This window comes from Narcine bancroftii, chromosome 4, assembly GCF_036971445.1.
Source record: "Narcine bancroftii isolate sNarBan1 chromosome 4, sNarBan1.hap1, whole genome shotgun sequence".
Classification (NCBI taxonomy): domain Eukaryota; kingdom Metazoa; phylum Chordata; class Chondrichthyes; order Torpediniformes; family Narcinidae; genus Narcine; species Narcine bancroftii.
Window position 1 is genome coordinate 266,257,478 of NC_091472.1, and position 11,663 is coordinate 266,269,140.

The 11,663-nt window shown below is 37.5% G+C and overlaps 1 protein-coding gene across 19 annotated transcripts in view; it reads left to right on the top strand.

The window, feature by feature from the left end:
* neb (nebulin) overlaps positions 1-11,663 on the top strand; it is a 324,022-nt gene that overhangs the window by 60,293 nt on the left and 252,066 nt on the right. For all 19 annotated transcript variants that reach the window (XM_069934922.1, XM_069934926.1, XM_069934925.1 and 16 more), the window contains 5 exons: positions 1,613-1,720; positions 2,909-3,220; positions 6,726-6,932; positions 7,497-7,601; positions 9,466-9,573. In XM_069934922.1, the coding sequence (XP_069791023.1) occupies positions 1,613-1,720; positions 2,909-3,220; positions 6,726-6,932; positions 7,497-7,601; positions 9,466-9,573 (840 nt within the window). The remainder of the gene's footprint in view (positions 1-1,612; positions 1,721-2,908; positions 3,221-6,725; positions 6,933-7,496; positions 7,602-9,465; positions 9,574-11,663) is intronic.

An 11,663-nucleotide genomic window follows, 5' to 3' on the forward strand; every position in this document is an offset into this window, starting at 1 on the left:
ACATTTGGCCCACCATTATAATGTCAACTAAAAAAGGAACTTGATAGCATAATCCCTTTCCCAGATCAGGATAATGAAATGCTCATTTAAAAAGGAATTCAGTTGGTCTTCACAACAATCTAATAGTTTCATGGCATGGATGGTTTTTGATTTGTCATAAATTTATCAAATTCATTGAATTTAAAAACACCAACTGGCTTTAAGTACCGATCCACCACCATCTATCTGAATAGGTAACAGGTTCAAGCTGGTAACTATCAACTCCAATTTTATTTTCCTCAATCTCTGCCAGCATTGGTTTTGATTAATTTTCTAATCGGTGTAAACATCTAGTTCTAATTCAGGAATGCTCCTATAGCTTCACCAATAGTGGAGTTCAATCCAGAGCATGGGTTCGGCTGCCTTGCATCACTATGCAGTGCCTCACACCTACACCAAGGCAAATGATCTGGCTTGGTTCATTCACTAGAGCACAGGAGCAAGAAACCAAGTCACCCCTTCAGTGCCAATTCCCCATGCCCTCAATTTCACAACTTTCAAAAATGTATCAACTTATTCCTTAAATATCTCTAGAGATCCAGTTTTCATAATCCCTTTGATTAAAAAATTCTAGAGCTTCAGCATGCATAATTCAGCAATAAATCTAGCAAATTTCAAAGCTTGCTGTTTGCAGTGACACTTTCTGCTCCAATACTGAGAAAGTGTAACCTGGACAAAATGATTTTGGAAATGACTGAGTTGAATGAATAATGGTTTACTGTAACAGTTGGCAAGATTGCATGATAGGATATTTTTCCCCTAACTCTGAGGAATTGGGTAAATATAACATGAAGCAATTCACCAGGATGTTACCAGTGTGTTGTCTGAAATGGCGGGCTGTAGTTTATAGGGAAAAATTGGATCGGCTTGAATGTAGGAAGCTGGGGGTGATCTTTCAAAAATTTGTAACATTGTAAGGGGCATAAATAAGTTTGACAGTCCGAATCTTTTTCCCATGTCACAGGAGTCGAGATAGCACAGATAGTATGGTGGTTACTGCAATGCTGTTAAAGCACCAGCAATCTGGGTTTGAATCTGACACTATATGGAATTTGTAGGTTCTCCCGATGTCTGCATGTGTTTCATCTGGATGCTCTGGTTTCCTCCCACATTTCAAAAATGTTCAGGGATTATAGGTTAATTGGTACATTTTGGGGACATGGATTCGTGAGCTAGAATGGCTTGTTGCGGTGAGGTATATTTAAATTTAATTTAAAGGACAGAAGTTTAAGTTGAGAAGGGAGAAATTTACAGGCCATCTGAGCAGTTAAGTTTTTTGCTAAGAGCTTGGTGGTTATCTGGAATGATCTACCAGAGGAGGTGGTAGAAGCAGATACAATTGCAAAACAAAAAGGCATTTGGATAGGAAAGGTGGAGAGAAATCGGGGTCTGATGCAGGCAGATGGAATTATTGTAATTAGGCTTCATGAATGATATGGACAAGGTAGATGAATGGATTCATTTCTGTGCTGTTATTCTGTGAAACAGACAGAATTAAATGTTCTTAATTCTACACATACTAATATGCTTCTGCCTGAACAAGATAAATGAAGGATCACTTTTTTTTTTGCAGAACTGCTACAAGAAAGCATGGAAAAAGGATTTAGCAAAGGGTTATAACCTAACCTTTGACGCTATTCCCATAATTGCAGCTAAATCTTCCCGACACAATGCTAGTGATGTAAGTATGCAATATTTACTTTTGTTATTTTGTTACATTTTTAACTTTTTCCTTCCATTGTGTCATTAACTAGTATTAAGATGGTATAAAGCTTAATGTATTGAACGGATCCTGATATTGAGAATTGAGCAAAAAACACAAATATTTCCTGGTTTGATGCAGGACAGTAAAAGCCAATACATTTTCATCAGATATTGAAGATATGAAACTAATGCACATACTCACTTTTAATTTAAGCAAGATATTACCAGTACAACAAATTGCTTTATTATAAAAAAAATTGGCTCCAAATTGGTAAGAGTAGGATCGTAATTTGATTGCCACCAATGCCTAATTCAAGAGGTGAGTCAGTATTTGAAGTAAGGAATCAGGAGGCAGTAGTGGAGAGCAGTCCTTGATGGATTGAGCTTGCATTTCAGAATATCATTCGGAGATTCTCTCTCACTGCTGTTTCCCAAGTGTTGCAGAAGCTGTGAGTAAAGGGATATCCACTGGACTTCCAAAGAATTTCCAGTAGCAGAAGAAACAAATCCTGTCATAGACTCCATATCTTTTTATCTCATATTCCTATTGATGGTTTGAGTAAATATCTTGGGATTGTTAATGTTTTTTTTTTCTGAGAGGCATTCCTGAGTAGGAAATATTCACATTTCTTTTTTATTTGGAATAATTTCTTGAAGAATAATTCTGTGATCCTGGACTACCAAAATGATGAGAGTTGGTGGACAGGAGCTGACATGCTGCATCGGAATCTCCGACCTCCTGTTGATTGTGAATGCCGTACCTCTGGGAGGCAAGAGTCAGTGAACTTTCTTTCCCTTTTGGATTCTCTCCTGTTTCCTTCATGAGAGAGAGAGAATTCCTTCATAAGAAAGAAAGAGGGGAGGGAGAATTTTAGTCCATGATTTCAGCAGATTAAAAACTTAATTATATTAATGACACATCAAATCATCAAAGACGACTTTACATCCAAAGAGGGAAGATTAATATTATAAGGTCCAATTCGATGTGAAGATCACAGTGCTTCCTGGATCGCCATTGGTTGTCTATGAAAACTAAGGCTCAAACTACTTCTAACTTTGCCCATAGCTATGATAGAATGGTGAGTTTGCTCTAATGCAGAGATGAGCAGTAATATCTGAGATAAAGGTAATATCAACTGTTGTCATTTCAACAATCATTTCACAGGTTAAGTATAAGAAAGCTTATGAAGAAGCAAAGGGAAAACATGTTGGGTTCCGCAGCCTCAAAGATGATCCTAAGCTGGTCCATTCCATGCATATGGCCAAGATTCAATCTGATCGTGAGTATAAAAAAGACTATGAGAAGAGCAAAACCAAATATCACACTCCGGTGGACATGATCAACATTACTTCTGCCAAGAAGTCACAGGAAGTGGCCAGCAATGCTTTCTACAAGCATCCGATCCACAATTACACTTATCTGCCTGATGCCATGAGTGTGGTACTATCCAGGAATATGATGAACATACAGAGTGATGTAAGTCACAATGTGAAATTAAAAATATAATTTCCTACTTGTTTTCTGATGTGCACTCAGAAACTTTTCATCTTCAACGAGATTGGTTCTTGACCGTAGATATGTTGTCCTTAGGGACAGGGAGGTGTGTGTGTCAATTAGGCAGTACCTTTGTAGACCATAGTTTTGGAAATTACTTTAGGTGCTAGTTTTCTTTCTAGCTCAAAGTAAGAGAATCAAATCAGCACCAAAGTTGCTGAGATAGTTAAATTGATTCCTTCCATTCAAGTAAGGCATCAGATATGATATGGTTCATTCTATGTACAAATCCAGAACAAGGAATGGAATAATCAGCAGTAATAATATTTATCTATGTCTATTTAAGAAGAGGAAGTATCCAAATTGATTCAAAAGGCTTTATCAGCTAAAATTTGACCCCAGTCACATAATCACTGAGTTAGAGCTCTTGATAACAGATTGGGGCAATTTGGACCAAGATATCACAAAGGCATGACTGCTAATGGTTAGGTAAATGGATGCATCATATATAAGAGTTCATGGATGGTTATGTGGCAACCAGAAGACAAATAGTTATGGTCATTGAGTACCATGTCTAGTTTTACCAGGACACGTCAAAAATCTCTGTAGGCCAGAAAACCAATGACTTCATATGATCACAGAACAGTCTGTATATTGAGCAAAACATAGTTTATAAACTGCATCTATGAGGCATGAACCTCTTTGAATTAACTTTACTATTACTGAGCTGTTTGAAATAAACAGCATCTTAATATTTCTATCTCTGTGTGCTCGATGCTACAATAATTTAGTATTAAAAAAAAGGAAAATCCTTACTTGCTCCATTGCGCTGCTAAAAAAGCTCATAGTATTCCAGGAATGCCAAGTCTCATTATTTAACTTCTGTCTAATCATGTTCCATCTCAGTCACCCCACCTGTCAATCACATCTATAATGCCCAAAGTTCTGGACCATTTTGCTGATGGCCCAATTCAGACACCCTTCCCCACACCAAACTCCCGATCACCAGACTCCTTGTGAAAAAGTCCCGATCCCAACATCACCCCCACCCCCGCATCAATCAAATCTCCCCAAAACCTCCCCGGGCTTCCAGTGCAGAACATCCTCCCGCAAATCAAATACTTGAATTTGCTTTAACTCTTAAAGTTAAATGCAGCCCTTTGGAATTTACACTGAAAAAATGCTTTATACCTAAAGCCTATTTTGTGAAGTGAAGTGGTTAAGGAGTGAAAAATTCATGAGGCATCTGTAGTGCTATGGAGTTTTGATGTGTGGGAAACCAGACTTTAGCACAAAGGACCAACTCTGCAACACAACTTCATGGGTTTTGAAACATTCCATTAACATCTACAAGAAGTTTTGCTTGGAAAATGTTTTGATATAAAATGATGTCCTGCTGCTTTGTTAAACTTTTGTATGCACTTCTGGTCACCCTGCTACTGGAATGGAGCTATTATGAGAATACAGAAAGAGTAGGATTTTTTTTCCTTTGAGCATAGGAAACTGAAGGATGACCTTGTAGGAGTGGGGGGAGGGCAGGGGGTCTAAAACTGTAGGGCATAGATTTAAGGTGCGAGGAGAAAGATGCAGAAGGGGCAACATTTTCCACACACATATATCTAACTACTAATGACAGCTGTGGTGGGTATAATTGTAACATTTTGAATACTTTTGAACAACTACATCGATAGGAAGATTTAGAGCAGGGGTGTCAAACTCAAATTCACAGAGGGCCAAAATTAAAAACTTGGACTAAGTCGTGGGCCAAACTAAATATTTATTGAAAATTTTCAACAACATCTGCATGTTTTCTCTTCTTTCAACATATGTAATGTTAAACTTTTTCTTATTAAAATAAATGTTTAATAATAGTTTTGGTTAAACTCTTTCCAGAAGAAGTATTAACAAATGAGAAATAAAATATTCAATAAATAATATTTCTCTATAGCCTTTAAGCTCCTTTTAAATGTATTTTTTTTCACAAGCCAACAAGTCAAAAAAATAACAACTTGCTTCAATGAAAATCTAATCTTTCAACTATGAAGAGTCCAAAGTTAACCAAAGAAAATATTAATCCAAGCTTAGCTTGCTACACTGTGATTTACTCTGATGCACCTGGGTCTAAACTAAACCAGATACTTGGCATCTCTTCTTAGATGCAAGTTCATCAAACTCTGGGGTCAGAGTTTGCCTCCCACCTGTCTTGAAAGGTCCTGTTTTCTGTTTTTGGTTTGGCCATTTTTCGTAAGGGGTTTATTACATGTGAGTTGGGCGACAGGTTGCAGATGATAATGAAAGTAAACAGAGGAGGTGGGGGCGATTAGCGGGCTGATGGGCTGGCGCCAACGCATTTGCAAAGCATTCTGGGATTTGTAGTATTAGCTGTGCATGCGCTATACTGGCGCGGCGACCAGCGGGCCAGCTCTAATACATATTTGATATGATCTTGCGGGCCAAATATAATTATATCATGGGCCAAATTTGGCCCGCGGGCCTGAGTTTGACATGTGTGATTTAGAGCAAGGATGGCCAATGCAGAAAAATAGAAGGAATCATGGGCCAAACAATATTAAGCCCAGCAGTTTTCAACCAATTACACTGCAAGAAAAAGTGTTTTTAGACCAGAAAACCCTGAAATGGTGTCATCAAAAATTCATTTTCTATCAGTATAATCATAAAACACTTCTGAATTGTTTAACTGCTGACATTACAATAGTTTATTGATGTGCTCACATATTACAGTGGGTATTTGTGAATATGCTGCTTGTAAATTTAATATAAATGAATACAATAAAACTCTTTGAAACTCCCATTCAAAAAGCAGTGTAAGGTTCAAAGCTGGGTGTAAAGTAAGAACAGGAAAAAAGATCAAGAAAAGAGCAAAGCAGTCTCCAACATTCCTCCACGACTCTCAGTGAATGCAGTTCATGGCCCAAGTGTCCACCTTGATGATTATGATGCAATGTGTAAATCTGTAGATTGGCTATTAAAGTTAACAGACTCCTTGCAAATCAAACAAACATACTTCCCCTTGCCTTCAGTGATAAAGTATTAATTTTCCCACTGTGTCTGAAATGTCAAGACTTCTTTGTTATTTTCCATCTTTTTGGTTAAGCCATGTTTAATCAACATTTTTAAAAAACTGATAAGTAACATTGCAACTGTTGGTCTAGTAAGAAGTGCAATTTATTGTTGGAGACTATGTTCTAATAAGCCGTATTCTGTTTTATTAAAATTCACTCTGGTCCACTTAAAAATGGGCAACAGGCAGCAGTTGGCCTAGGAGGCCATAGTTTGGCCATCCCTGATTTTGAGGGATGTGAACCAAGTGCAGACAAACAGGACAAGCTTAGATTGGTCGGTCAGTTTCCATGCTGTATAGTACTTTGACTCTATAATTATTTCAATAAAATTTTTACTGCTCAATTTGGTAGATGTGATGGAACAATTAATCCTCTGTTTCATGTTATTTCTTTTTTAACTGAAGAATGTCTACAAATCCGATTACAATAATTGGTTTAAAGGCATTGGCTGGAGTCCCTTGGGCTCAATCGATGTGGAGAAAGCAAAGAAAGCTGGGCAAGTTCTTGATGAATACCATTACAGAGTGCCACCAGCCACTCTCCAATTCACCAGTGTGCCGGACTCTGTAGAAATGGTACTGGCTAAGACCAATGCTCTTCAGTTCAATGATGTAAGTGAATCCTCAAAAATATTATTTGGTGTTTTCATTGTTCTGGTGTTCTTTTTCACCTCAATGACTTGTGGCATGTCACAATGATCTCAGTAATGACGCAGCAAAATTGATGATCGTAGTGCCATTTGGTTTCATCCTGTGTTAAATACCAGTATTATTTGGGAGAAACAAAGCCCTCCAACCCTCAAGTAAAGTTTTTCCTTCTTTTTCTTTCTTTCTTCTTTGGCTTGGCTTCGCAGGATTCTCAAACTGTAATGAATAGTGCTAGCACGTGAATTGTCACTAGTTTTAACTTGGGGATTGACAGGAATGTTGTTATGAATACATCTCGTCCCAAACAAAGTCACACTAAGAGCTACAACTCCCACTCTTCTATGTACCCTTAGTACAAGAGCCTCAAGGTATCTTCAACTCATTTCAGGGAAATGACTAAAACTCATTATTGTATTCAGAAAACTCCTCTAGATTTAACGTATGATCCAGGTCTTCACTCCTGTCTCCATTTAAGCCTTACAACGTTTCATGTATGATGCTGTTTTATGATATGTTTTCTCTTTTCAGAAACTGTACAGATCTGGAGGAGAAAAGATCAAACATAAATACACCTTGCCCTTAGATGTGCCTCAGTTTATCCAGTCTAAGTACAATGCTGCCAACATCAGTGATGTAAGCATTTTCCTACTTGAATAATTCATCTTGTTTTTACAAATTGTATAAACATTTTAAATACTTGATAACATTGTGAAATATAAATTAAATTGACATTTTTAATACCAGTACAGCATGGAAGGAATCTGTTTCATCCAACAAGTTCCTTGATTTAATCAATCCCATTCCTCTTCATTTTATTCCCTTTTAGGCCTTTTCTTTATTTTCTCTCACTCATCCACCAACCCTTTCTGATACTTTTGCCAGCTGCCTACACTGAGTAATTTACAGTGTCCAATTAATGATGTGGTAGGTCACTGAAGCATTTGAGGAAATGCATATTGTCATGGGGAGAAACTGCAAATCCCAGATAGGCAGTTCTGGACATTAGAATTGAACCTACTGATGTGCTATCAATAACTCCAGAGACTAGAATTTACCTGACTGATAGGTTTTTATTATCATAAACAGATAACATGTCTCATGTTGCTGTCCTGAGACCCGAGCTTGTACTGGGGGAAGGTTTACGGCATTGCTGCCTTTATTAGTGGAATTGGGGGAGGATCCACAGGTACAATTAGCAAGGGGTGGGCCAGCCATACACATACAAACAGTATTAACAAGGGTTTCACCACACCTATGTCACTACAGCTATGATGCAACCTTTTATTGCATCATGAAACTCTACTTCTAAAACCATTGTTGAAATGCACACCTCAGAAAGTGTTTCATGATTATTGTCAGAAGTTTTCTATGGTATTTTTATCTACTATGCAACTTTTTTAAGGAAACTTCAGACTCTAAGAGAAAATAATACATTGATATTGCTTAAAAAAATTTACCTACAACACTTGTGTTATCAAAGGTAGGATTAATTTCTTCTTGGAGTAGAACATGAAATATGCAGGTGCTGTGATTATAGTAAAAGCACAGAAATTCTGGAGGGACCCAGCAGGTCTCACAATGTCCAAAGGAGGTAAAGAAATATAACAGACATTTCTGGTCTGAGCCCTTGAGGAAGACCTCAGGCCCAAAATATCAGTTATATATCTTTACCTTCTATGGACTCTGTGAGACCTGCTGAGTTCCTCCAGTAATTTTGTATTGATTTCTTCTTCATTTCCTTCTTCACCCACTAATTCTACTCAACCCACTGAATTTCTCTAACTGATTGTGGGTTTTTTTGCTGCAGATTCCAGCATCTGCAATTTCTTGTGTATCACTAGAATCAATTTAATTGGGAATTAATGCTATAGGAAGAAATTACCTGTTTAACTTTGTGTAGATAATTATTTAATGGGAGTAACCATATAACCATTTACGGAGTGGAAACAGGCCATGTTGGCCTTTCGAGTCTGCACCGGTTCACTGATTTTGTGTGCCCTCTAATGGTCCCGTGCTTCTTCTTCTTCTTCTTAACTAGGGTCTCAATATCTCTTGAAAACCAAGGTTCCATACACCTTCTGTACATCTTACCTGTAATTCAGATATGAGCAAAGAATTTTTCTGTACAGCGGAATTCAATTTTCAAAAGCCATTACTAATTTTCAATCAATATCAAAGCATGTGTCGTTCCCAAGAAAGATATTTTGGCAAAGAGTTTGCAATTCAAATTGGAGTTTTATTTTGCAGTCAAACGATTTAGTGCCATGTATTAGTACAGAACAATAGTACTTCACCCTCATCCTATCGTTTTGGTTGAAGAATGGTGCTCAGAATAGACTAAAGGGAAGGAAGGATTAGAAAACAATGCTTTCATAAGTCCAACATACTTTATTCATGCTAATACTGGAGAAAATTGTAATAGATGGCATTTGAAAATATTTGGGTATTCACCAATGCATGATTTTTTTTAAAAAATGTGTTCTATATTCTTTCACAGAATTGCTACAAAAATAACTGGAAGAAGTCACTGGCTAAAGGGTATCACCTTGAGTCTAATGCCATCCCTATTGTTGCAGCCAAAGCATCAAGAAACATTGCCAGTAATGTAAGTAGACACCACACATGGTAGTAAAAAATGCATTTGGCATGATTGGTCAGATTGAGTACAGGAAAAGGGAGTTCATGGTACAAGATGTTGGAGAGACTGCTTTTGAAACATTGTGTACAGTTTTGGTCACCCAGCTTTAGGAAAGATATCATTAGGCTGGAAAGGGGACACAAAAGATTCACAATGTTATCGAGACTGATGGTGATGAATTGTGCAAAGAAGCTAAATAAACTGGGATTTTGGGAGGCTAAGGGATCTTTGCAGTTTATAAAATCCTAAGGAACGTAGATAAGGAAATTAGACATGGTCATTTTCCCAGGATAGAGGAATGTAAATCTAAGGACCACATATTTAAGGAGGGGGGAACAACTTAAAGTGGATCTGAGGGGCACCTTCTTCACACAGAGGGTGATGTGTATATATATATATATATATGGAATGAGCTCCCAGAGGAAATGGGTGAAGGTGGTGACAATTGTCAAGTTTAAAAGGCATTTGGACAGGTATCTGGATAGGAAAGGTTGAAAGGGATATGGGCCAAACAGAGGCAAAGAGAGGTAGTTTGATCAGTTGGGTGAAGCACCTATGTTTGTGATATCAAATTCTATGACTCTGTGATGTTGGTCAGAGAGTTTTACAAAGAAATTGAGGTAGAGAAATCAAGGAGGGCAAGACAACTGTCAGAGTCTGAGTATGTGAGGTAAGAAAGATTAGAAGCAAAGTTGAGAACGTTTTCTATTTGGAGTAAGAATGAGAAATGCTTTCAATACATTTATCAGTGCAATGAAACAAAAGAGGTTTGACATCTCCTCCACCCTGAAACAGTTGGGTTATCTAAAAGCGAATACATCCTGGGACTATAGATATGCTGGAATAAGCATGTGCTTCAGGTGTGCAGGCCACGTGTACTTCAGGTCTACTATATTTGATGCTTAGTTATTCATTTAGGGCCCATGTGTAGAAATGGTCAGTCAACATTGCAGGTCTTGAAAGAGGGGGCTTAGATATGCCAAATTTAATGCACTATTATTATGCTTTTACACTCAAGCAATTAGCACATTGGTCTCTCCCTCCAGAGCGAGCACCTCCTTGGTATCGTATTGAGAGTTCTGCTCCTCCTCCCATCCCTCCATTATAATGTTTGCTATCAAGTTACCTCCTGAGGCAAGATCTCACCCAATTATATTGCAAATACATTTGTTCTGGAATAATTTAGCCAGATTATTTAAATTTAATTCATATTTGAATGAAGCCTCAAGTATTTGGATGAATCCAAAGTTGTGTATTGATAAGTTTCCTTTTTTTCTGGAGGGAATGGCATGGGAAAGGTATAATTAATTTGGGAGATCTTTATAACAGCAACAGATTAAAATATTTTAATCAATTAATCCAACAGTGTGAAATCTCTAGATCACAATTTTGGAGATATCTTCAACTGTGTCATGTGCGACACACAACATTTAGTTCTACACGGCAACCCCCGCAAGTTGCTACGATACTGTATTGGCTGCATATGGTAATGGTCACGAAGCCTCATTTTATTATTGAGCCTTAACACAAAACTCAGGGGATAAACTTCAGTTGGGTCTTTAAAAGGCATGAGAAATAGACCTGAGTGTGTTTTTTGAGATGGAAGAATGGGACAAAATCTATAAAGATATGAAAATAATGTCAAGAGACTTGAGAGTGCGCCTAATTCAGGTTAAGATTCTGCACCATTTTTTATTGGACTCCAGCAAGGTTATATAGATTAGGGTTGAAAAATACCCCTGAATGCTGGTGCTGTGAGGCAGATAAAGGGGACTTAGTACATGCATTTTGGATTGTGATACATAAGTATATTGGTGAAGTTTCAGGTATTCAAATTCCTTTTTGTCCCAGACTCTGTATCTTGGGAGATATACTTGGGTTATTTAGGGATAGATATTATTTAAATTGGATTCAGACTAGTATTATGGTCGAAGACAAATTATACTTAGAGGTTGGAAGAATTTGGGGGGAACCACCATTTCAGGGGTGGGCGTCACAAAAAAGTTTATTTTTTGGAAGAAAAAAGTGGCAGCATTTGAACATGTCTTACAAACAGT